A 19742-nucleotide genomic window follows, 5' to 3' on the forward strand; every position below is an offset into this window, starting at 1 on the left:
GTGAGAGAAAAGCATTTTGGGGATGTCTCTTTTCTTGCCTATTTTGCACTGTTTTCCCAATTTTTTAACTAAAATAGTTTCAAATACATTATGTGTGCGATTACTCCCCAGTCTTCCTGCATAGGAAGCAAACTTCGGAACCTTTATTTGGTGTTATAGCATCTCGAGCCAGTACATTTTACTGGTATTTCCTCCCGGAACAAGAGAAGTATCGTGTAATCAAACATCCATGTCTCTGTGTACCTGCCAGGGGAACCAGCTGGAGTTTCTAGGACTGAAGGACCACCACAGACTAAGCCGAAGAATAAGCAAACACAGACAGGCCTAATTCATCAAAATGGGGTCTTGCACCAGAAAGGACGGTGCTTACAGGAAAGGATCTATTTTTTTTCTATGGATAATACTCTTGAATATAAAATACTGAAATTATTCTCTCACCCTCATGCCTGGTAAGCCTGGATATCCTGAGCGACCTGGTGGACAGGAATTGGGACACTGCCAAAGAGAGAGAGGTAGAGAGAGCATAAATTAGAGCCCCCCTTTATGACAAAATGGTACTGTTTTAGGGATTGCAGCTTCAGAACCCCAGTATAATTATATTCATTAAATAAGTCTGAATATCCCTTTTTTTCAATATTTCATTTTTAAACTCAGAAATATTCCTAGCTTACAGAAAAGCACAGAGAATAGAACAAGCTTCCCCCACGTGTTCACCATCCAGATTTAATAAATGCTAATATTTTTGCCATATTTATTTCAGATTTATTAAAGAAATAAAATGTTTCCAGACCTAGTATACCAAATTCTTCCAACTTAGTGTACCACAACCTGATCCTTTCCTTCTCCCACTTCCACCAGAATAGCTCTATCCTGAGGCCCACAAAACCCTTGTCAAATTGGCCAAAATTGCACTTAGTACAGTTTCCCAACATCATTTGAATATTAGGCTATAAGTAAAACAAGTCTCAGAGGGAGTTGTTTGACTTCTAGCTCCTGAAATTGGAGTGCTCTGGTGAAAACGATGCCGTAGTCATAAAGTAAAAAGACTAGGGAAGAGCAAAAACAGGGGCACCTGGGCAGCTCAGTCAGTTAAGGGGCTGCCTTCGGCTCAGGTAGTGATCCCAGGGTCCTAGGATCAAGCCCCACATCGGGCTCCCTGTTCAGCAGAGAGCCTGCTTCTCCCTCTGCCTGCTGCTTTCCCTGCCCTGCTTGTGCTATTTCTCAATCTCTCTCTGTCAAATAAATAAATAAAATCTAAAAAAAAAAAATTCCATAATGAAAACCACTTATACAAACCACCAGCCCACTAGTGCAATGGATTGCTCTGCTACCCATGTAAAGTAAAACACAGAAATACAACATATTCCAGCAAGATAATTTTAAAGAGAACTCATCTGAAGATTACATTGTCTTTGACTTAAACTGTTTCGTTCAAAGATAAACATCTTACCAATGGATCTCCTTCATGAAAGCCAATTGTTCCCTAAAGTAAAGAAAATATTAAAGTTAAGAATATAGCTAAATACCGTATTCAAACCTACTTATAATAGAAAGTCCACTGGACAAAAATATAATAAAAATATTTGTTCAATAGAATATAAGGAACAAATAGCAACATATAACATGCTAATATTCTTAAACTTTGACTCATGGGCATATTCCTTTTGGAGACCCCTCTTTCAGGGAGCTGAAAAGAACTGAAATGAGAGACAGAATAGATAATATGGGGAATTCTGGATCATACATCTAAAATATGAGTTATCAGGGCGCCCTGTCAGTTGAGCATCTGACTCTTGATTTCAGCTCAGGTTGGGATCTCGGACCATGAGATGAGCCCCGCTTTGGGCTCCACTCAGTGGATAGTCTACCTGAGGATTTCTCTCCCTCTCCCTCTACCCCTCCCCGACTCATGTGCTTTCTCTCTCTTTCTCTCTCTCTCAAATAAATAAATACATCTTTTAAAAAACTGAAAAGAAATAAAATGTGGATTATTTCCTACTTAAACTCCTATTTTTTAAATTGCTTACTGTGTAAATCCTTTGTAAACATTAGTTCATTTGAAAATGTCCCTTTTATACAGCCAAGTTTTAAGCATTTGCAAAATCACAAATGTCAAAGGACTTCAAATATATGAGTAAGCCATGCCCTGAGAAAACCACCTTTTAAATCATTGTTATTCCTCTACCCTTCTGGCCTAAAAAGACCCATGCTCTGAATGGGTGAAAAAATTGATAGCCATTTTGGAATTTTAGAACAATGACTTGATTAACAAGTACTTCCATTTTTGGTTCTTAGGTTTCTTTAATCCTAACTCTCAGATACAAGAAAATTCAAGCTACAAATAACTTACACTGGGTCCCGGGGGGCCAGGGGGGCCAGGTGGTCCTCTTCTCCCAGGGTCACCCTAAGTTATTTGAAAATCGTGACACAGTGGTTATACACATGTCAAAACACAGTGCATAAAACTGGTGAGGCATGAGAGAATATTACTAGAAACCCCCACAGAGCTCAGCCATGCATAGACCTGCCACGAAAATCGAGGGGTGGCCCATAATCCAATTAGCTCCACAAAACCAGAAGAATAAAGGAGCTCCAGTCTCACCAAAGTAATAAAACAAGGCAGGAGATTTGGGGGGAAAAAACAAAGCCAGTTCTTCTCTATAGAATGATCACTTTATTCTAAAAACAAACTGGCAACACTACATATTTTTCTAGTTGATTTAAGAGAAACTGGAACAGCCAGTACTGCTAGTGCTATCCAGATAATGGTAGCAAAAGAAGGCTTGCACCTGGCCCGAAGCCTTGGGAAGGAAGGTTAATCTCTGCAATGCCCGACTCTCCCTCGTGCTGTTTACCCACAAGCTATTCCTTGGCCTGTCACCGTACTCTTCTGCAAATGGGACTGAAGATCAAAGATGGCTAAATTCAAATGAAAATGGATTTCGGGCGCCTGGGTGGCTCAGTCGTTAAGCGTCTGCCTTCGGCTCAGGTCATGGTCCCAGGGTCCTGGGATCGAGCCCCGCATCAGGCTCCCTGCTCCGTGGGAAGCCTGCTTCTCCCTCTCCCACTCCCCCTGCTTATGTTCCCTCTCTTGCTGTGTCTCTCTCTGTCAAATAAATTAGAATCTTTAAAAAAAAAAAAATGGATTTCAATTTGTCTTAACATCCAGAGTTTACTCCTTGCATACCTTTTCCTTCTTAATATTCTACCGTAAGAAGTCAAAAGCATCTTACAATTAATTTAACCTTACAACCATTTCAGGTTTATTCATCCATTCAGTGAATAATTTTATCAAATTGTAAGACATATAGAGAAGCAAGAATAAGTACATAACACATGGCTCCTATTCTCAATGCGTTTACAATCATCTATCCTCTACATAATGTCACTACCTCTCAACATCCTTGAAATATTTATTGGATAGTAACATCAAGAACTTATTACCAGCAATTTCTCCTATGGAGTTCAGCTCTTTATTGCCTAATGTTAAGTTCTGTTGGTTCAATTATAATTTAATGATCCTAACATAAATATACTTGGCAATAATTTTTGGATATTCACTTTTCATTTCATGCAGTTAGCCTAATACAAAAGACACTGGACCTTATTTCTGGCTGAGAGTCTATTAGATGGAGGTGACACCCTTTTGACTGATCACTAATTCTAGAAGTTGGGAAGAAAAGTTTAGCTGATAACTTTGGGAAAAAAATTAAAATCACCCTACAAAAATGAGGTAACATTATTATCCCTGGTTCCCATCAATATTATGAACTGGAATGAAATTCATCTGCCATTTTTTGGATTTGCAGGGGAAAGCATACAGTTAGGGCAATTTGCCTTCCTGAGTAATGTCTTCCACTAAATCAGCAAATGTCTATCAAAATGCACTGCAGTACTCACAACTGGTCCAACACGGCCAAGCTCTCCAGGGAGTCCTGCTGCCCCAGGAGGACCCTGTATGTATATATGCAATGGAATATTACTCAGCCATAAAAAAGAATGAGATCTTGCCATTTGCAACAATACAGATGGACCCAGAGGGTATTATGCTGAGTGAAATAAGTCAGACAGAGAAAAACAAACACCATATGATTTCACTTATTTGTGGAATCTAAAACACAAAACAAGGAAGCAAGCAAACAAACAACAAAAAAACCAAACTCTTAAATACAGAGAACAAACTGGTGGTTATCAGAGGGGAGGTGGGTGGGGGTACAAGGTACAAAGGTACAAACTTCCAGCAATAAAACAAATGAGTCACAGAGACGAAAAGTATAGCATAGAGAACATAGTCAATAGGATGGTAATAACACTATTCGGTGACAAATGATGACCACATTTATTGTGGTGAGTACTGAGTAATGTAGAGAATTGTTGAATCACTATATTAGACACCTGAAATTAACATAATACTGTATGCTAATTATACTTCAATTTTTTAAAAAACATAATTATAAATAAATAAAGGGACATGGTGACTTATAGGTGGTTTTATAATCTATCATAAATCATATCAAATATGGTAAGTAATTGATTCAGGATTACGTATCTGTGCTAGCTTTGGTTTCCAATGACACAATAACTCATTTGACCAAATTTTAATTACTTAAAATGGAGCAGAAATTTCTAAAATGAATAAAATTTTTTGTTTAGCCACCTAAGGTCATGTATGTAGGACACTATAAATACCATGGGTAGTGTCCGTTGGCGAGTAAGCTTGGGAGTGGAGAAATAGGCCATTGTTACAGACTTAGGTAGAAATAAACCAAGAGATGATACTTACAGGGGGCCCAGGAATACCACGTCCCTAAAAGGTTAAAACAAAAATTGTTATGGTATGTGATTTAAACTTAATATAAATATAGACAGACATAACTCAATTAAAAAAAAAAGTATAAACTTTGTCACTAAATAAATATATGATGCTCATTCGAAAGAAAGGACTGGATAAAGAAAAGCAAACGTGGCTCTACTTCTAAAGGAAGAAGCTTGTTTCAGCACCTCAAATATAGCTTGGATATCTAAGCTAACCCATAATACTTTTTCCAAACTTGTTTTTAAGAAAATCAAAGAAGTCATTCATGCTTACCGTCAGAACTTAGCATCACTCACAAAGAAACACAACACAACCTGACAAAGATTTTTTTGCTGTTTTATAAGAAATCTACATTAAAAGCAATACAGTGTACTGCTTTATAATTTATAATGTGATGTTTGGAAATCCTCCCAAACAAACATTTAGCACAGAAAGGCGGGGAGGGGGGAAAGACCAGAAGCTACCCTCTTTTGACAGGTAGGACTGTTTCCAGACACCAAATCCAGTAGATGAAAATAAAATGGTGTCACTCCAGAAATGATTTACTATGGGATCCTAATTTAATATCCCGAATTTGATCTTAAAGCTAATTATTTTGTCTCCCTCTCCTTTATCCTTTATATCTCTTTAGCAACACCGAACTGCATATAACCAAGGATTGACACCACATCTTATTTATACTCCCAGTCTCAATTCCTAACACAAGGCCTAATATATGTGAAACCCTAACTATATGCTTGTTGAACTTCATATAACTGAACATCAGCTGCCTAGAATCCCTTTTTCTCTATCTTTGCTTTCCAGGTTCAATATTCCCCTCCCCTCCCCGCCCCCCACCCCCTCATTACTCCTTTCCCTGATACATTGGCTTGAATAACTTTTATTTGCAGCTATCTCTGATACCATATTCATGTTAGCTTTCATTCCAGACTTCATTTTCTAAAATATCCATATATGAAGCATTTAGTGGAATCAACATATACCCTGTGATAATGATATTATTATTTCTAATTATTTAGGCAGCCAAAACAAGCACGAATTTCACATGAGCAGTATCTTTTAATAATAAGTGGGGCTTTTTCAAGGCATTTGAAAAATCACTCCTATTTGATCATTTTAATATGTAAATCAATTTGGGGAATAAGTATTATGCTTGAAAATACCAAAGTAATCAATAAGTTATTTCATTACCATAGCTCTAGATGTTTGACAAATTTCAAATTTCACTCAGTTTTTTAAAAAAGGCATCTCTGTAAGATGTTGAGCTCTGAGTGGAAAAATATGGGAGTAAGGCCAGCAAGCTATTTATTTCTGAAAATAGCCTTGTAATGGAAAAGTTGACAGACAGTGAAATATGGCCATAAAAACAGTGCAAATAGAAAACAAAGACGACAAATACAGATTAATGACAAGAACAAAAGAGGAATAAAGAGCAAAATGGAAAGGAAAAGCAGCCTGAGAACATAGTAGCCCCCTTATAAATAGAAATAACACACAAATCAGCCAGATTGGGCAATGCAGGAAAGGACTAACCGGGGAATCAGGCTGGTAATTATATCTGATGGTTGACATTCCATTAGAGATAAAACCAGTTGTGAAGTGGTGTGATATTATGGTCTAAACATCGAATATTTAGATTTGCTGTTATTATGCAAGAAATGTTTTCTATCAGGGGAGTGAAGGGGGAGTTGTCTATTGGGAGATACCATCTGTAAGCAGACATATGTATTTTATACTGTGCATTCAAATTTCTCTAAATGTTCAATACTCATACCCAGAATGTTTACCATAGCAGGTAAGTCATGAACTCCCTTGTGATGCATATTATGTCAAAAGCTGCATTTAAACATTTCATAATAACAGGAAAAATGGGAGATTTTCAATTCTGTCACTTTACAATTACTTACTGGAAATCCGCGAGATCCAGGAACACCAGGTTCTCCCTAAAAATAAAAACAGCTTCATTGTACTTAGCTTTTTGTGGCATGAATATGTAAATATGTAAATTGCATAAATTTTGAAATCATTAAAACACTCCATCTTGATGTTTTTAATTTAATTCAACTAAAACACGATTTTAGTTGAACAAGTATATTTCCTCTGTTTCATAACTAATTTTTCAGTTGATTTGCAAACACTATAATGAAATTATACTTCAGCATCTAACTAATACCAGCAATTAATACCAGGTGGCTAACTTACTTTTTGTCCTCTTGGTCCAACAGAACCAGGGGATCCATCAGGTCCTGTTAATCCCTAACAAAGCAAGATGATGTTAGAAATATTATAGCATCCTTAGGCAAAGCCCTAAGTGGATAATTGCATTTTATTTATCAATTATGTACAGAATGGTTATCTTTGTATGATGTAAAAATTTACAAAGAAATACCTTCCTATATTCTTATCAACTGCCTGTTACTTTCTGTTGATAAATTTTATCATATTCCTAACTTCCTGCTAACAGGGTCCAATAATTTTAGTACTTTTTGTCTCCGCTTTGGAAAAATGCGTATAACAATTATAGCATTCTAATACCCACATCTAATGGGACAACAGATCTGGCTTTGTCCATTACCCATGTTTATGCACCTCCTTTACTTCATTTATAAAATAAAAATACTATATGTCTCTATATCTCTCTAATAGTGTTTTGAGAGTTAATAAAATATTTCTTTAATAGGAATTAAAAATACTCAATCTCATTATTGCTCTATAGCCATCTAAAGCCTCTGGCCATCTTCCAGCAATAACAATTGCTTACTGAAGAAACTTAACTTTTAAAATAAAATATTTGAGAGCATGCATGTTTCTACACTATCTGCCTTAGTAAAAATAACTATAATTAAGTATATATTTTCATGTGTGTCACCTAGTATGTAGAATTTAAGCCAATTACTATAAAACACATTTTATATATCATATTTAATACTAAATATGTTATTTAAAGCATATCCTCCAAACATTCTCATTTTCCCTACCAGTACTTTTTTTTACCATCATCCTCAATATAAAATAGATTTTAAAGCATTGATAACACTACATTATACACCTGAATTTCCATATTTGATGAAGATGCATTTTTATTTTTTTAATTTTTTCTTTACTCTTTGACACTTTTAGATATCATTTATAATGCAATATTGAAATTATACCTTGTGAAAGATAAGTATGTGTATGAGTATCTGTATGTATATGTACATATACATATGTGCATGCATATATAAACATTTTACAAAACTATTATCAAGATTTTGAAAAAGACTCAAATGGTACTAATCGAGGGAGGGATTCCTTGCAAGTATGAAAGCCCTACTTAAAAATGCATCACCAAAATCCATATTTAATCTGTCATAGTCTACATATCACTAAAATGCTGTCATATAATTTATATAGAAAATTAGTTCACTGGCCACCATTTTTACATTTCTCTACATCAATCCATTTCTCTTATAACTCCAAAGAGTGAATCAAAGGAAGTAGAAAAAAATAAATTGAAAATGTTAATTACTGGAAATTTACCAAAGAAAATTATTAAACACACATAAATTTCTATTTTTCACAGACTGTCCTTGATTTTTAATCACACTACTCTAAATACAACACTGTAATTTGGGATCAAGCCCCAGCATCTTAGGTCCTGAGCACTGGTAGTAATGAAACCTTGGCTTTTGATTTTGGTAAACAAGCCATACATCCAGAGCATTCTCTACAGGCACATACGGCACATAGATTGTACAAACCTGAGAACACATCTGACTAATGGAACCCCTAACTCCCGCTTCATGTATATACCCTCCAAAATCAATCCTGGCCAATTCCCACACATGCAACCAATTAACAATCTTCAATATGTGACTGAAGTAACTGACGAGATTGGTGAGCAATAGCTACAATATATGGTAGAATTTCAGCAGCATAATAATAAAGCAGAACCAAGTAAATAGTTGGACAACACGGAGGCTGCTTCCACGTCACTTCTTATTTAAAGTACCTTCTATAATACATAATAAATTATGTCTATCACTAGGAAGTTCTCTGAATTAAATTGCTAATACAGGGGTGTTGGGTGGCTCAGTCGGTTAAGCATCTGCCTTCAGCTCAGGTCATGATCCCGGGGTCCTGAGATGGAGTCCCACATCAGGCACCCTGCTCAGCTGGGAGTCTGCTTCTCTCTTCCCTTCTCCCTCTGAGTGTGTGCGCTCTCTCTCTCTCTAGTTCTCACTCTCTCTCAAGTAAATAAATAAAATATTTTTAAAAAAATAAAAAAACAAACTGCTAATACATTTTGGTGTCAGATGTTACAGTGAACTCTGTTATGAAATAGCTATGTAGAAAACCATAAGCTCCATAAGGACAAAGACTGCATGTCCATGATAATCCAGGCACATTGCCCCTGGCGTCTAACACATACTCAATACATGAATACTGAATATTTAATTTAGTCTATTAGGTAGAAGGCTATGACACTTATCCCTCTACATCATCTTTATTTGGGGTTCTAATCCCAACTTTGCCACTAATTAGCTGTGCAACCATGACAACCTGCTTAACTGCACAGTGCCTCAGTTTCTTAATCTATAAAATAGGTATAGGGGCGCCTGGGTGGCTCAGTCGTTAAGCGTCTGCCTTAGGCTCAGGTCATGATCCCAGGGTCCTGGGATCGAGTCCCACATCGGGCTCCCTGCTCCGCAGGAAGCCTGCTTCTCCCTCTCCCACTCCCCCTGCTTGTGTTCCTGCTCTCACTAGGTCTCTCTCTGTCAAATAAATAAATAAAATCTTTGAAAAAAAATAGGTATAATATTAATATCTACCTGATATGGTAATTTTGAAAATTAAGTGCGATATTACACACAAAATGCTTACAACAGTGCCTGATAGAATGGGCCCTGAATAAATGTTAGCTATTCTTATTATCATCATTATTATATGGTCAGCACTGCTATAGATGTTGTGAAGAGTTCACCTGAAGTATAAGACATGTTTCCTGCCCTCTGGGAGCTTAAAACCTCATACAGAAGGGGTTCTGCAAACAAACAAATGAACAAACAAATACCTAGATATTAACCATGGGTACTGTATTTTATGGCCCCCTCAGATTTCTTTGATGTCTGACTATTTCCACTTACACTGACCTTTTGGAATAATTTCTTAATAACACTCTATTCTAATCATATAAGCATCTGCCAGGGATAGTAGTTGTATACATCCTGAGGATGTTCTAACCTCTTTCCTGAAACAAGTGGCATGGTTTAACTGTAATGCCTATATTTAATTCTAATTCTGCTTCTGCCTACCTTAGATGGATGCTATAAGAATGAATAAAATACTGTTTTCAGAGCTCACTGAGCATGTCAGCAAATAGTGCCAATAAGAATATCTCTATTGATTATTGATAATAACACAGTTGTCCTTTGCGTGCAAGGTTATAACCAAGCTCTGACTTCTTTAATTTTACATATATACATATATATATATATAATCTCCCACATTTATATTTACACACACACAAATTCCATTTTGCAAGGATTCTTATCTGTCAAAGAATTGACAGAGAAAAATATTACCAGTGGCAGAAAGAATTGCTTTCATATGAATGTTTATGAAGATAAAGTTCCGTATGGGGATGATACTGAAGCTGTGTTCTGAACTTTCATGCTGCTGCTTGGCAGAAAACACCAGCCCTCAATAGTAATTTCCTTCCAACATTCCAACTACTCAGCTCGTGAGACTCAAGGCATAATTCTACAAGCATAGCTGCCATGAATCTTCTACATTTTCTGTCAAAAAACTCACTTCACACCAGTCAGAATGGCTAAAATTAACAAGACAGGAAACGACAGATGTTGGCGGGGATGCGGAGAAAGGGGAACCCTCCTACACTGTTGGTGGGAATGCAAACTGGTGCAGCCACTCTGGAAAACTGTATGGAGGTTCCTCAAAAAGTTGAAAATAGAGCTACCATATGATCCAGCAATTGCACTACTGGGTATTTACCCCAAAGATACAAAAGTAGGGATCCGAAGGGGTACGTGCACCCCGATGTTTATAGCAGCAATGTCCACAATAGCCAAACTGTGGAAAGAGCCAAGATGTCCATCGACAGATGAATGGATAAAGAAGATGTGGTATATATATACAATGGAATATTATGCAGCCATCAAAAGGAATGAGATCTTGCCATTTGCAACGACGTGGATGGAACTGGAGGGTATTATGTTGAGTGAAATAAGTCAAAAAGCGAAAGACATGTATCATATGATCTCACTGATATGAGGAATTCTTAATCGCAGGAAACAAACTGAGTGTTGTTGGAGTGGGGGGTGGGGTGGAGGGATGGGGGGACTGGGCGATAGACACTGGGGAGGGTATGTGCTCTGGTAAGCGCTGTGAATTGTGCAAGACTGTTGAATCTCAGATCTGTACCTCTGAAACAAATAATGCAATATATGTTAAGAAAAAAAAAGAAGAAGAAGAAGAAGAAGATAGCGGGAGGGGAAGAATGAAGCAGGGGAAATCAGAGGGGTAGACGAACCATGAGAGATGATGGACTCTGAAGGGCAGGCAGGGTTCTAGAGGGGAGGGGGGTGGGAGGACGGGTTAGCCTGGTGGTGGGTATTGAGGAGGGCACGTTCTGCATGGAGCACTGGGTGTTATGCACAAACAATGAATCATGGAACACTTCATTTAAAACTAATGTTGTAATGTATGGGGATTAACATAAGAATTAAAAAAAAATATATCTTAAAAAAAAAGAAAAAAAAAGAAAAAAAAAAACTCACTTCACTTAGGATAATTACCCTTTAAATCATGTTCCGTCCATATTCTTCCAAACATCATCTGATTAACCATTTGTTCACATTACCAAAAAGTATAGCCTTGCAATGAACCAAAGAGCAAAAGACAAAGAGGTTGGAGCTTTAAGGTCCCACCACTACACTGGGGCTCACCTAACAAGAAAAGATCACTGGAGCTCTCCTGCTTACTTAGCTCCCCTATGGCCAGGGACAAACAAACAGCAAACTGATCCAGTTACTGATTTTTCATTATTCATTATTCTCAATGCCTAGTCTCAATGTAAGGTAAAAGATTTGTTTATGAGCCAAAGAATACAATAAGTCAGAATCTTGTAAGCCCCATGTGGCTTCATGTCAAAATCTGGTGGAACCATACCAATATTTACAAATAATTAGAAAATATCAATTATAAATTATTCCTATGATCCATTTAATGACCCATATCATTTTTCTTGGCTAGGAATTCAGATAATTAAAAATTCACTATCACTCTTCTTCTATTGTCTCTGATTATCCATCTATTTAAGATACTCATTTGTAGCCACATGAGGCAAAACTATCTGGAGAGAAAGCGAGTCTAAAAATGAAGAAATCTAGTTTCTTTCACTATCTTAGCCACTTAATAACTCTGGGTCCCTGGGGAAACTACTTGTCCTCAAAATTATTCAGTGTTCTTATCTCTGGAGAATAATATTAGCCAAACTTGCCTTCCAGGTTATGTAAGGTTAAAGTGACTGCACTTGAGGAAAAAAGTTCTACACAAATGCATATTAGCATAGTTAACTTTTTGCTTAAGTAGAGTTAACTTCTGTTCCAGGAAATGCCTGAAAAACTGGCACATACATGGTTGTCTTACTACAATACTGCAACTATAGACCAAGACAAAAACTCCTTTCATTGTTAACTATATTGTACTTCAAAGATTTTTTAAGCACTTTCAATTGTTTATCCAAAATGTCTGTTGAAATGGGGGAATTACTTTATAAAGCAAAACCAGGTATCGTCTTTATGACCTTACAGTAAAAGGTAAAGAAGAATTTGTAGCACGTTGAGCATGCTACAAAAGCACCATTAAACTGATGCACAGATAACTCTAGCCCTGTATGAAAGTATTTCAACTCAATACCAAGGGAAGACTCCAGGTGATTAGTTTATGCTTCAACCACCACAAAAATTAATAATAATAATAATAATAATGTAATCATACATTTTCTTTTCACACAAAAGGCAGATCCAAGTTTCATAGAGATGCAGAAATAAATCCAACCCATATTGGGCTACTGTTCTATAGAGTAGCCTTGGATTCATCAGACCTTTTTATTATGCTGTGACAGTTTGAAGTAATTCAGTGTTTCAAAAAGAACTGGAAAACCAACAAGTTATGTAATCTCAGTTCGTATTATACAAATATTAGTTTGATACTCAGTTTGTATTATCCAAATATTAGTTCTTGGGGGATTCTTGCACACTCACTTTGCATCACAGAGAAAGTTCAAACTTGGGGCTCTGAACTGTAAAACAAAATCTTTCCTAAAGTACTAAATAGCATAGACAAATACCCTCATAATGGTAATCTCTGTAAAGAAAGCCCATCTTAATAAACACTAAAATCTAGCGGTTTTTTCCTTCAATATGTAAAAACTATAGTCAAGGATTCTTGGGAATTATAATCATAGGTTTTCAGGTGCTTCCTTTTATTTAGAAAAGTCTTTAGGTTTTGGAAACCACATAAAGTGGTAACTTGAAGGATAACTTGATGAATGCACCACGGCATGTTTTCTGAGAACACGTAACTTCATTTTACTTCACTTTGTATCCCAGCTTTAAAGTCAAGGACTGGCCTGTAGTAGGACTTCTGTACCCATTAGTCCAGCACATGGAGACAGGAGAAGCAGAGAGTCCTGAAGTCACTATGCTCTGAGGCAATTTTATTACTGTCAGGTTTATCCTACAATTCTGCAGGAGCTTTCTTCAATAGAGGGGAGGGAGAGGTGTAAAGGCGGATAAACTGGAGAAAGGATGAGGATTCCCAATTTTCAAGCAACCCTACTCAGCTTATTTCTGAGTCAAAAAAACATGGAAAGAGGAAAATTAGTTTCGAATTTCCTGTTCTTTGTGCGTTGACCATTTCCCTGCCCCTGCCCCCCCCACCCACACACACATTCCCACTCACTTCGGGCCCTCCCCTCAAAGGTATCTTTCTTACTCCTCTTTTTCAGGATTTAGTACTCTGCCCCTTCCCCTGCCTGCAGGTCCTTTACTAAATTAATCTAGGAAGTGCCCGTGGAAGGGCAGGACCAAAGGCTACTTGCTGCGCAGCCCCACCGAAGCCCCACCAGCGCCGACCAACGTTCCTCTTCCTCCAGTTCCCCCTGTGCCGGAAGTGGGGCTGAGAGTTCAGGCGGTGAGCAAGGAGCGGGGGGTTACGGGCAGGCACCCGGAAGGCCTAGGGGTTTGCTGAGAGCAGGGAACGCCCGCGCTGTGTGCTCTCCCCAGGGGGCCGCGAGCTATCTCCACCCTCGCAGGACCCTTTGCAAAAACTGCCGCTTCCCCGCCGCGCGGGGAGTACAAGGCCCAGGTCAGGGCCAGAGCCCTGTTTCAGCGTGGATCCCCGCAGTCCGCACCCACCCAGCAGATCGTCACGTCTCTCCCTCCCTCCCCCCCCCCCCCGTGCGCGCGCCTGCGCCTACTTACGTCGGCGCCCGGCGTGCCCGGCTTTCCCGGAGCTCCTGGCTTGCCCGGTTCTCCAGCGGGACCCTGAGCAGGGAGGGGGCGGGGGCGGGAGAGAGAACGATGCAAAGTTGAGACTCTTGGAACTCACGTGGCTGCAAACCACGTCTAAAGGAAAGAAGTGAAGAGCGAATGCGCTGATCAACTTACCGGCGGACCCGGGGGACCCTTTGGACCTCGGTCACCCTGCAGGGGTAGTAGAAAAGGCAAGAGCAGTCCATGAGTGGGAGGCGCTGAGGACCCAGCCGGGAGACTTCCACGCGTGTTCACCACACAGCTCGGGGACGGGGACAGGGTAAAGCTAAATGGTGGAGATCCTTGACCAGCGGGGACAACTGAACATGTCTACCTCATCCCCCGAAAATCCCCAGGCTTCTACAGAGGCTCCAACCCAGCTCTCACCCATGCCCTAGCCCGCCTTTGGATGGCGGGCATCTGGCCCCGTCAAAAACCCATCCCGCTGGAGAAAGGGTAGGAAGCGGTGGGACTGGAGGAACAGGACTGGAGATAGAAACTTACGTCGATGCCATCGATGCCTGGAACTCCAGGGGGACCTGGGGGCCCGGGGGGACCCTGCTGGCCCGGGGGACCTCTCTGACAAGAATAGCACACACGGGTTAATGGAGCACGTTGGGCAACAACAAGAAACTGGCGCGATGTCCTGAGGCCCCCACCTCCACCGGTAAGAACACTTCCCTTTGGGGGACGGAGTCTTGAAATGCAGTAAAACTCCAGTATAAAACTCCCGAGCGACCCCAGGTTTCTTTGGTTCCGCCATATTCTGAATGAGGCTTAATAGTGTGGTTAGAGCAGAATCTAGGCCCCACGGTGGGCACTGGGGTCACACGGCCTCGCCCTACAGAGACCATTAAACCAAAAGGGGTCTTGAAGAAGCGAGGGCCTGACGCCTCTTTTTTTTTTTTTAAAGGACATCAAATCGCTACTTCGATTTGATGAGTAATTGAGAGTCAGTGTTTTGGCTGAAAAGGAACTGCTCAGACTGGAGGCGCTCCACCTCAGATCCAGTACCGGATCGTTTTGTAAATCTTTCTACGTCCAGTAGAAATCAGGGAGAAATACTGGAGGAAAACTGGGGAGGATTGGGGCAAAAGAGCCTTGAAACCCAGGGAGGGCCTGGCTTCATTTCGGATTTACCTGCATTGACACTCTCTTGCATAAGGTCTTTGCACCTCGCTTTAAAACTACACCAAATTTCAGACTGACCCTAGGGTATTACCGCTTTTATCGCTTGCAAACAGCCAAGCTTTGATGGTGCCCGAGGGAATACTGGCGACTGAAAATGTGTGAGCAAGTTGCTTAGGGTATGTGGGATTTTTTTTTTTTTCTCTTCTAATTTAGAAGAAGAAAAAGAAAGGGGTAAAAAGATTCTTTCATCAAGGAAACTTTGTTTTTCTAAACTCCAGTGACCAGACAGGTTACAATGGGGTCTTTGTAAGTGAAACCTCAAACCGCGTCTGGGCTCACCGCCCCCGCCGGGTCCTCTCCCGCGCGGGAGGAAGGAGACGCCGGAGCCTTCGGGAAACTGCTGAAATTTTGACTGATGCCAGCCAAGACCGCCGGGTTCCAATCCCAGAGCGGCGGGCACCACCAGCAAGGTTCGCGGTTTAATGCTGCTACCGCGGGCTGGTGGAGCTGCGAGAGCGCTTAGCGCCGCTAGGCTGAATTCCCGCCTTCTCCAGAAGGGCCTGCTCGTGAATGCAACCAGGAGGGGCGGGGTGGGGGAGTTAAGAAGCAACCCGGTAAACCGCCCAAGTTTAGTGACCGGTCCCCAGTCACTAATGGCCTTCAGAGCCTCTGCCTGCAGTGTTGGGGCCCAGGTGGGGGAGGAGACGCCTTTCCCCACCTAAGGGTCATCTAGGGTCCCCGACTCCGATGGTACTCGCTGCAGGTGCTCAAGGCTGGAGGAAGAACGCGGCTGCAGAGCCCAGGGAAAGCTCTGCGCCTTCCCCACAGCTCCCGCGACGGCCGTTCCTCCACTTTTCCCTGCGTGCACTTGAAAAATGCAAGCACTTCTCGCCCTCCGCTTACCTGGTCGGTGGTCTCGCTGGGCTGGAGAAGAAAAGACGGGGAGAAAGTGAGAAGGCTCTCCCCTCCCCCACACTCGCGCACAACTTACTTGAGCCACGCACAAGCAGAGCCCAGACAGCAGCAGTCGCAGCCCTAGGGCCCCTCGATCCCGCGCGGTCCAGGCCATGCCCGCCACCCTCTGCTAATCCCCTGGACGGACTCTGCCTCCCGCCGCCCCGCTGGGCTTCCCGGACCCGTCACACGCCTGAGGTGGTACTTCTCCCCCGCAAAAAGCGCCCCCGGGAGTAGTTCTTTACAAAGGTGCCCAGCCAGGGAGGCGTACGTTCCTCCTGTTTATGAATGGTCCTGGAGAGGGTCCTAGGGATTGGAGGAGAGCTTGCGGGCTGGAGGACGGATAGAATGACAACAGTCCCCCTTAACCCTTTCCCCGCCGCCACACAGGCAAGGCCTGAAGGTGCACCTCTGCCTCTGCCCATCTGCCCAAGTGTAGTCTCTCGCTGTCCACTGTGGGCGACGAATGGACTGCCAGTGTTCTTGGAGAGATGTTTGGGGGAGGAGGAGTGAGGGTCATAAGCCACCCAAGGTAGAACCAGACACCCTGAGGTGGTTTCTCCTTGCCAGGCTGTGGGTGGGACCTGTGCTTCCTTAATATCTATGTGGTCCCTACAGTAAAGCCTGAACTCTTTAGAAAAAGAGTGAGGAGGTGGGGAGTTTAAGGAGGTGGTGGGAGGTAGGCTAGGTGGAAGTGTAGGTGGTCAAGGGACTCACAGTTACCCGGACTGGCAGCTCATGGCAAGTTTCTCTCCTGGGGCGTAGTGGGTCACAATGGATCAGCATCCACTGAAGTTCAAACTGGAGAAAGACAGCAGACAGTCAATTCAGATTCTGGAGGACAGAAGCAGGTCATTTAAGAGAGAGATAAGTTTGTAAGTGTGGTCCAATTGTTTAGTGACTGGAGACCAATTTGAACTGATTGACCTCAGTGGACCAGTGCTCTTGTTCCTTGAATACAGATTTTCCAATGGAAATGGGCTGGAAGCACTTCCCAAGTTTCTCTGATGATTGAATGTAGATGTCTTTAGCTCTGCAGTATTCCAGCGTAGCCTTCAGCAGGAACTGGCACTGACTTTCCATTTCTGTCCTTCCACATCCTTAAGATGCAGATTCTATTCAAATGAGGCCCTGTGAGAACAAGGAACCTGCCAGGTCACAAGCCGGTGTAAGGGTCTAGATTGGAGCCCAGGCCTACTGAACTTCACAGAGAACACATGCACTAAGAGTTTACATGGGGGGGCGCCTGAGTGGCTCAGTCGTTAAGCATCTGCCTTTGGCTCTGGTCATGATCCCAGGGTCCTGGGATAGAGCCCCGCATCGGGTTCCCTGCTCGGCAGGGAGTCTGCTTCTCCCTCTCCCACTCCCCCTGCTTGTGTTCCCTCTCTCGCTGTGTCTCTCTCTGTCAAATAAATAAATAAAATCTTTAAAAAAAAAAAAAAAAAGAGTTTACATGGGGGAAGACTAGAGACAGAGACAGCCAAAGAGGTGGCACGTAGGAGGAAAAGGAGAGGAAAGAAAATCCAGTCCTAGAAGAAATTTGCATGCTAGAGAAGACATTCTCCATGGAGTATTCACAGCTTAAAATGGAAATAGGAAGGACTGAAAATGGAGGGAATGAGAGGGAAATCTAGAACTCAGGGAAAAAACAAGAGAATAGAAACCATTTAAATTTATTGCTATCTCATTCATTTGTTGAAGAGATATAAAATTTTCAGACACTTGAAATCCAAATGTACCCTGACAAGTTCTTACATTTTAGCAGGTGTTAAGAGAGAAAGACGGGAACAGGAGAGAAACAATACAACAGAAGAGTGACCAGGTCTGAAGCTGAAGGCCTCAGGTGACAAGGTGAGGGAAAAAAAAAAAAAAGGTATACACCACCCAGCACCTCCATTCTGGCCCATCTTCTTAAATTGAGGAAATTCCTTGTTAGTCATCTCAAATCAGATCTGTATTTCTTGGTCAGCTGATTCTTCTGGCATTATGCAAATATCTAATTAAGTATCAAGGTCATCTCAAATCAGATCTGTATTTCTTGGTCAGCTGATTCTTCTGGCATTATGCAAATATCTAATTAAGTATCAAGGTCCCAAATCCAAAACATTATGTCTTTTCTTTCATCCAGTAGTGATTTACACTCCATCCCACCTGCCAAAAGTTCTCTAGATCTGCTGGATCTAGCATTAAGTTAGATCCATTTTTTCCATTTTTATGGAAACACCCAGAGTTGAGGTTACTGAGCAAAAGATCAGACTTGGAGAGGATGAAGGATGAAGTCCTTCCCTTCTACTCATAATGAAGGGAAAGTTAAACAAAAGGAAGTTTTCCATTTTATGAAGAAGGGGTGAAAATAAGACATTAAGCTTTCAGATTCCTGCATTTGTACCTCTTCTTAGATGATTCTAATTCTCCTGGTTGCTCTCAACCCTATCATGGCTCTTCTCCAGAAAATACAGATATCTGGAAAAATGAGGTAAGTGGGGTGAAGAGAAAGTGAACAGCTAAACCAAGATATATTTTAAGATGGAAAGTTCTCTATAAATTGTATGAAAATTGTGTATTCATGGTGTGAATTATTTACAATAGTATACTGACATCCTACAGAAGAACTGCTTATTAAGCCACACAATTATCTTACAGTTAAGCATATCACTTTGTCAAATACTTTATCTTTATTAGAGTAGTCTCATTTGCTTGGGAAGGATTTTATTTTGGTTTTGTTGTAAACTGCAATGGAAATTTTAATAGGAAGACAAAAGAAAGAATGGGACAACCTTCTCCTTAATGACTACTAAATACCTAGCTGTGCCTCAAACAACTCTTTGAAGCCGTCCACACATGAGTAAAGTGGGGCAGAGAGGTTAAACCACTTGCCACAGGTCACACAGCTAGTAAAAGACAGAGCTAGCATTCCAAATGTGCCTGATTGTGAAATAAGGGGCTTCTCTACTCCTCTACTTAGCCTCCCCCAAGAATACATCCCATCTCCAGAAAGCCATCATGTTCTAAGCCAGTAACCAAGGAATTTGGTGATTGAACATTCGTATTAAAGATGAAGAGAAAAGAAGAGTGATCTAGAATTTAAAACTTTGTAAGCTTACATCCAACATCTGCTAGAAAACCTCAAAGCAAGACTAAGGAACTTCCCTAAGAAGTCAGACCTCTCCCTGCTTGCATGATTGTTATGCAAATACATCCAGAAGCAAATTTCTAATGCTTCTCCAAAAACTGACAACTATTTTTATATGCAGTTACATATACATGTGTATAATAAAATATCAAATAGGAAAGAGGGTTAT

At 40.9% G+C, this 19742-nt stretch overlaps 1 protein-coding gene across 1 annotated transcript in view; it reads right to left on the reverse strand.

The window, feature by feature from the left end:
• The window catches only part of COL9A1 (collagen type IX alpha 1 chain), an 87040-nt gene that overhangs the window by 49778 nt on the left and 17520 nt on the right, over nucleotides 1-19742 (reverse strand). Inside the window, exons 6-17 of the mRNA XM_034990906.1 lie at nucleotides 17158-17241; nucleotides 16390-16410; nucleotides 14860-14934; nucleotides 14491-14526; nucleotides 14305-14367; nucleotides 7019-7072; nucleotides 6724-6759; nucleotides 4784-4807; nucleotides 3901-3954; nucleotides 2351-2404; nucleotides 1451-1483; nucleotides 439-495 (exon numbers count right to left, since the gene is read on the reverse strand). Coding sequence (XP_034846797.1) covers nucleotides 439-495; nucleotides 1451-1483; nucleotides 2351-2404; nucleotides 3901-3954; nucleotides 4784-4807; nucleotides 6724-6759; nucleotides 7019-7072; nucleotides 14305-14367; nucleotides 14491-14526; nucleotides 14860-14934; nucleotides 16390-16410; nucleotides 17158-17241 — 591 coding nt within the window. The remainder of the gene's footprint in view (nucleotides 1-438; nucleotides 496-1450; nucleotides 1484-2350; nucleotides 2405-3900; nucleotides 3955-4783; nucleotides 4808-6723; nucleotides 6760-7018; nucleotides 7073-14304; nucleotides 14368-14490; nucleotides 14527-14859; nucleotides 14935-16389; nucleotides 16411-17157; nucleotides 17242-19742) is intronic.

The sequence above is a fragment of the Mirounga leonina genome, unplaced genomic scaffold, assembly GCF_011800145.1.
Source record: "Mirounga leonina isolate KUSES-001 unplaced genomic scaffold, KU_Mleo_1.0 Mir_53, whole genome shotgun sequence".
Lineage (NCBI taxonomy): Eukaryota > Metazoa > Chordata > Mammalia > Carnivora > Phocidae > Mirounga > Mirounga leonina.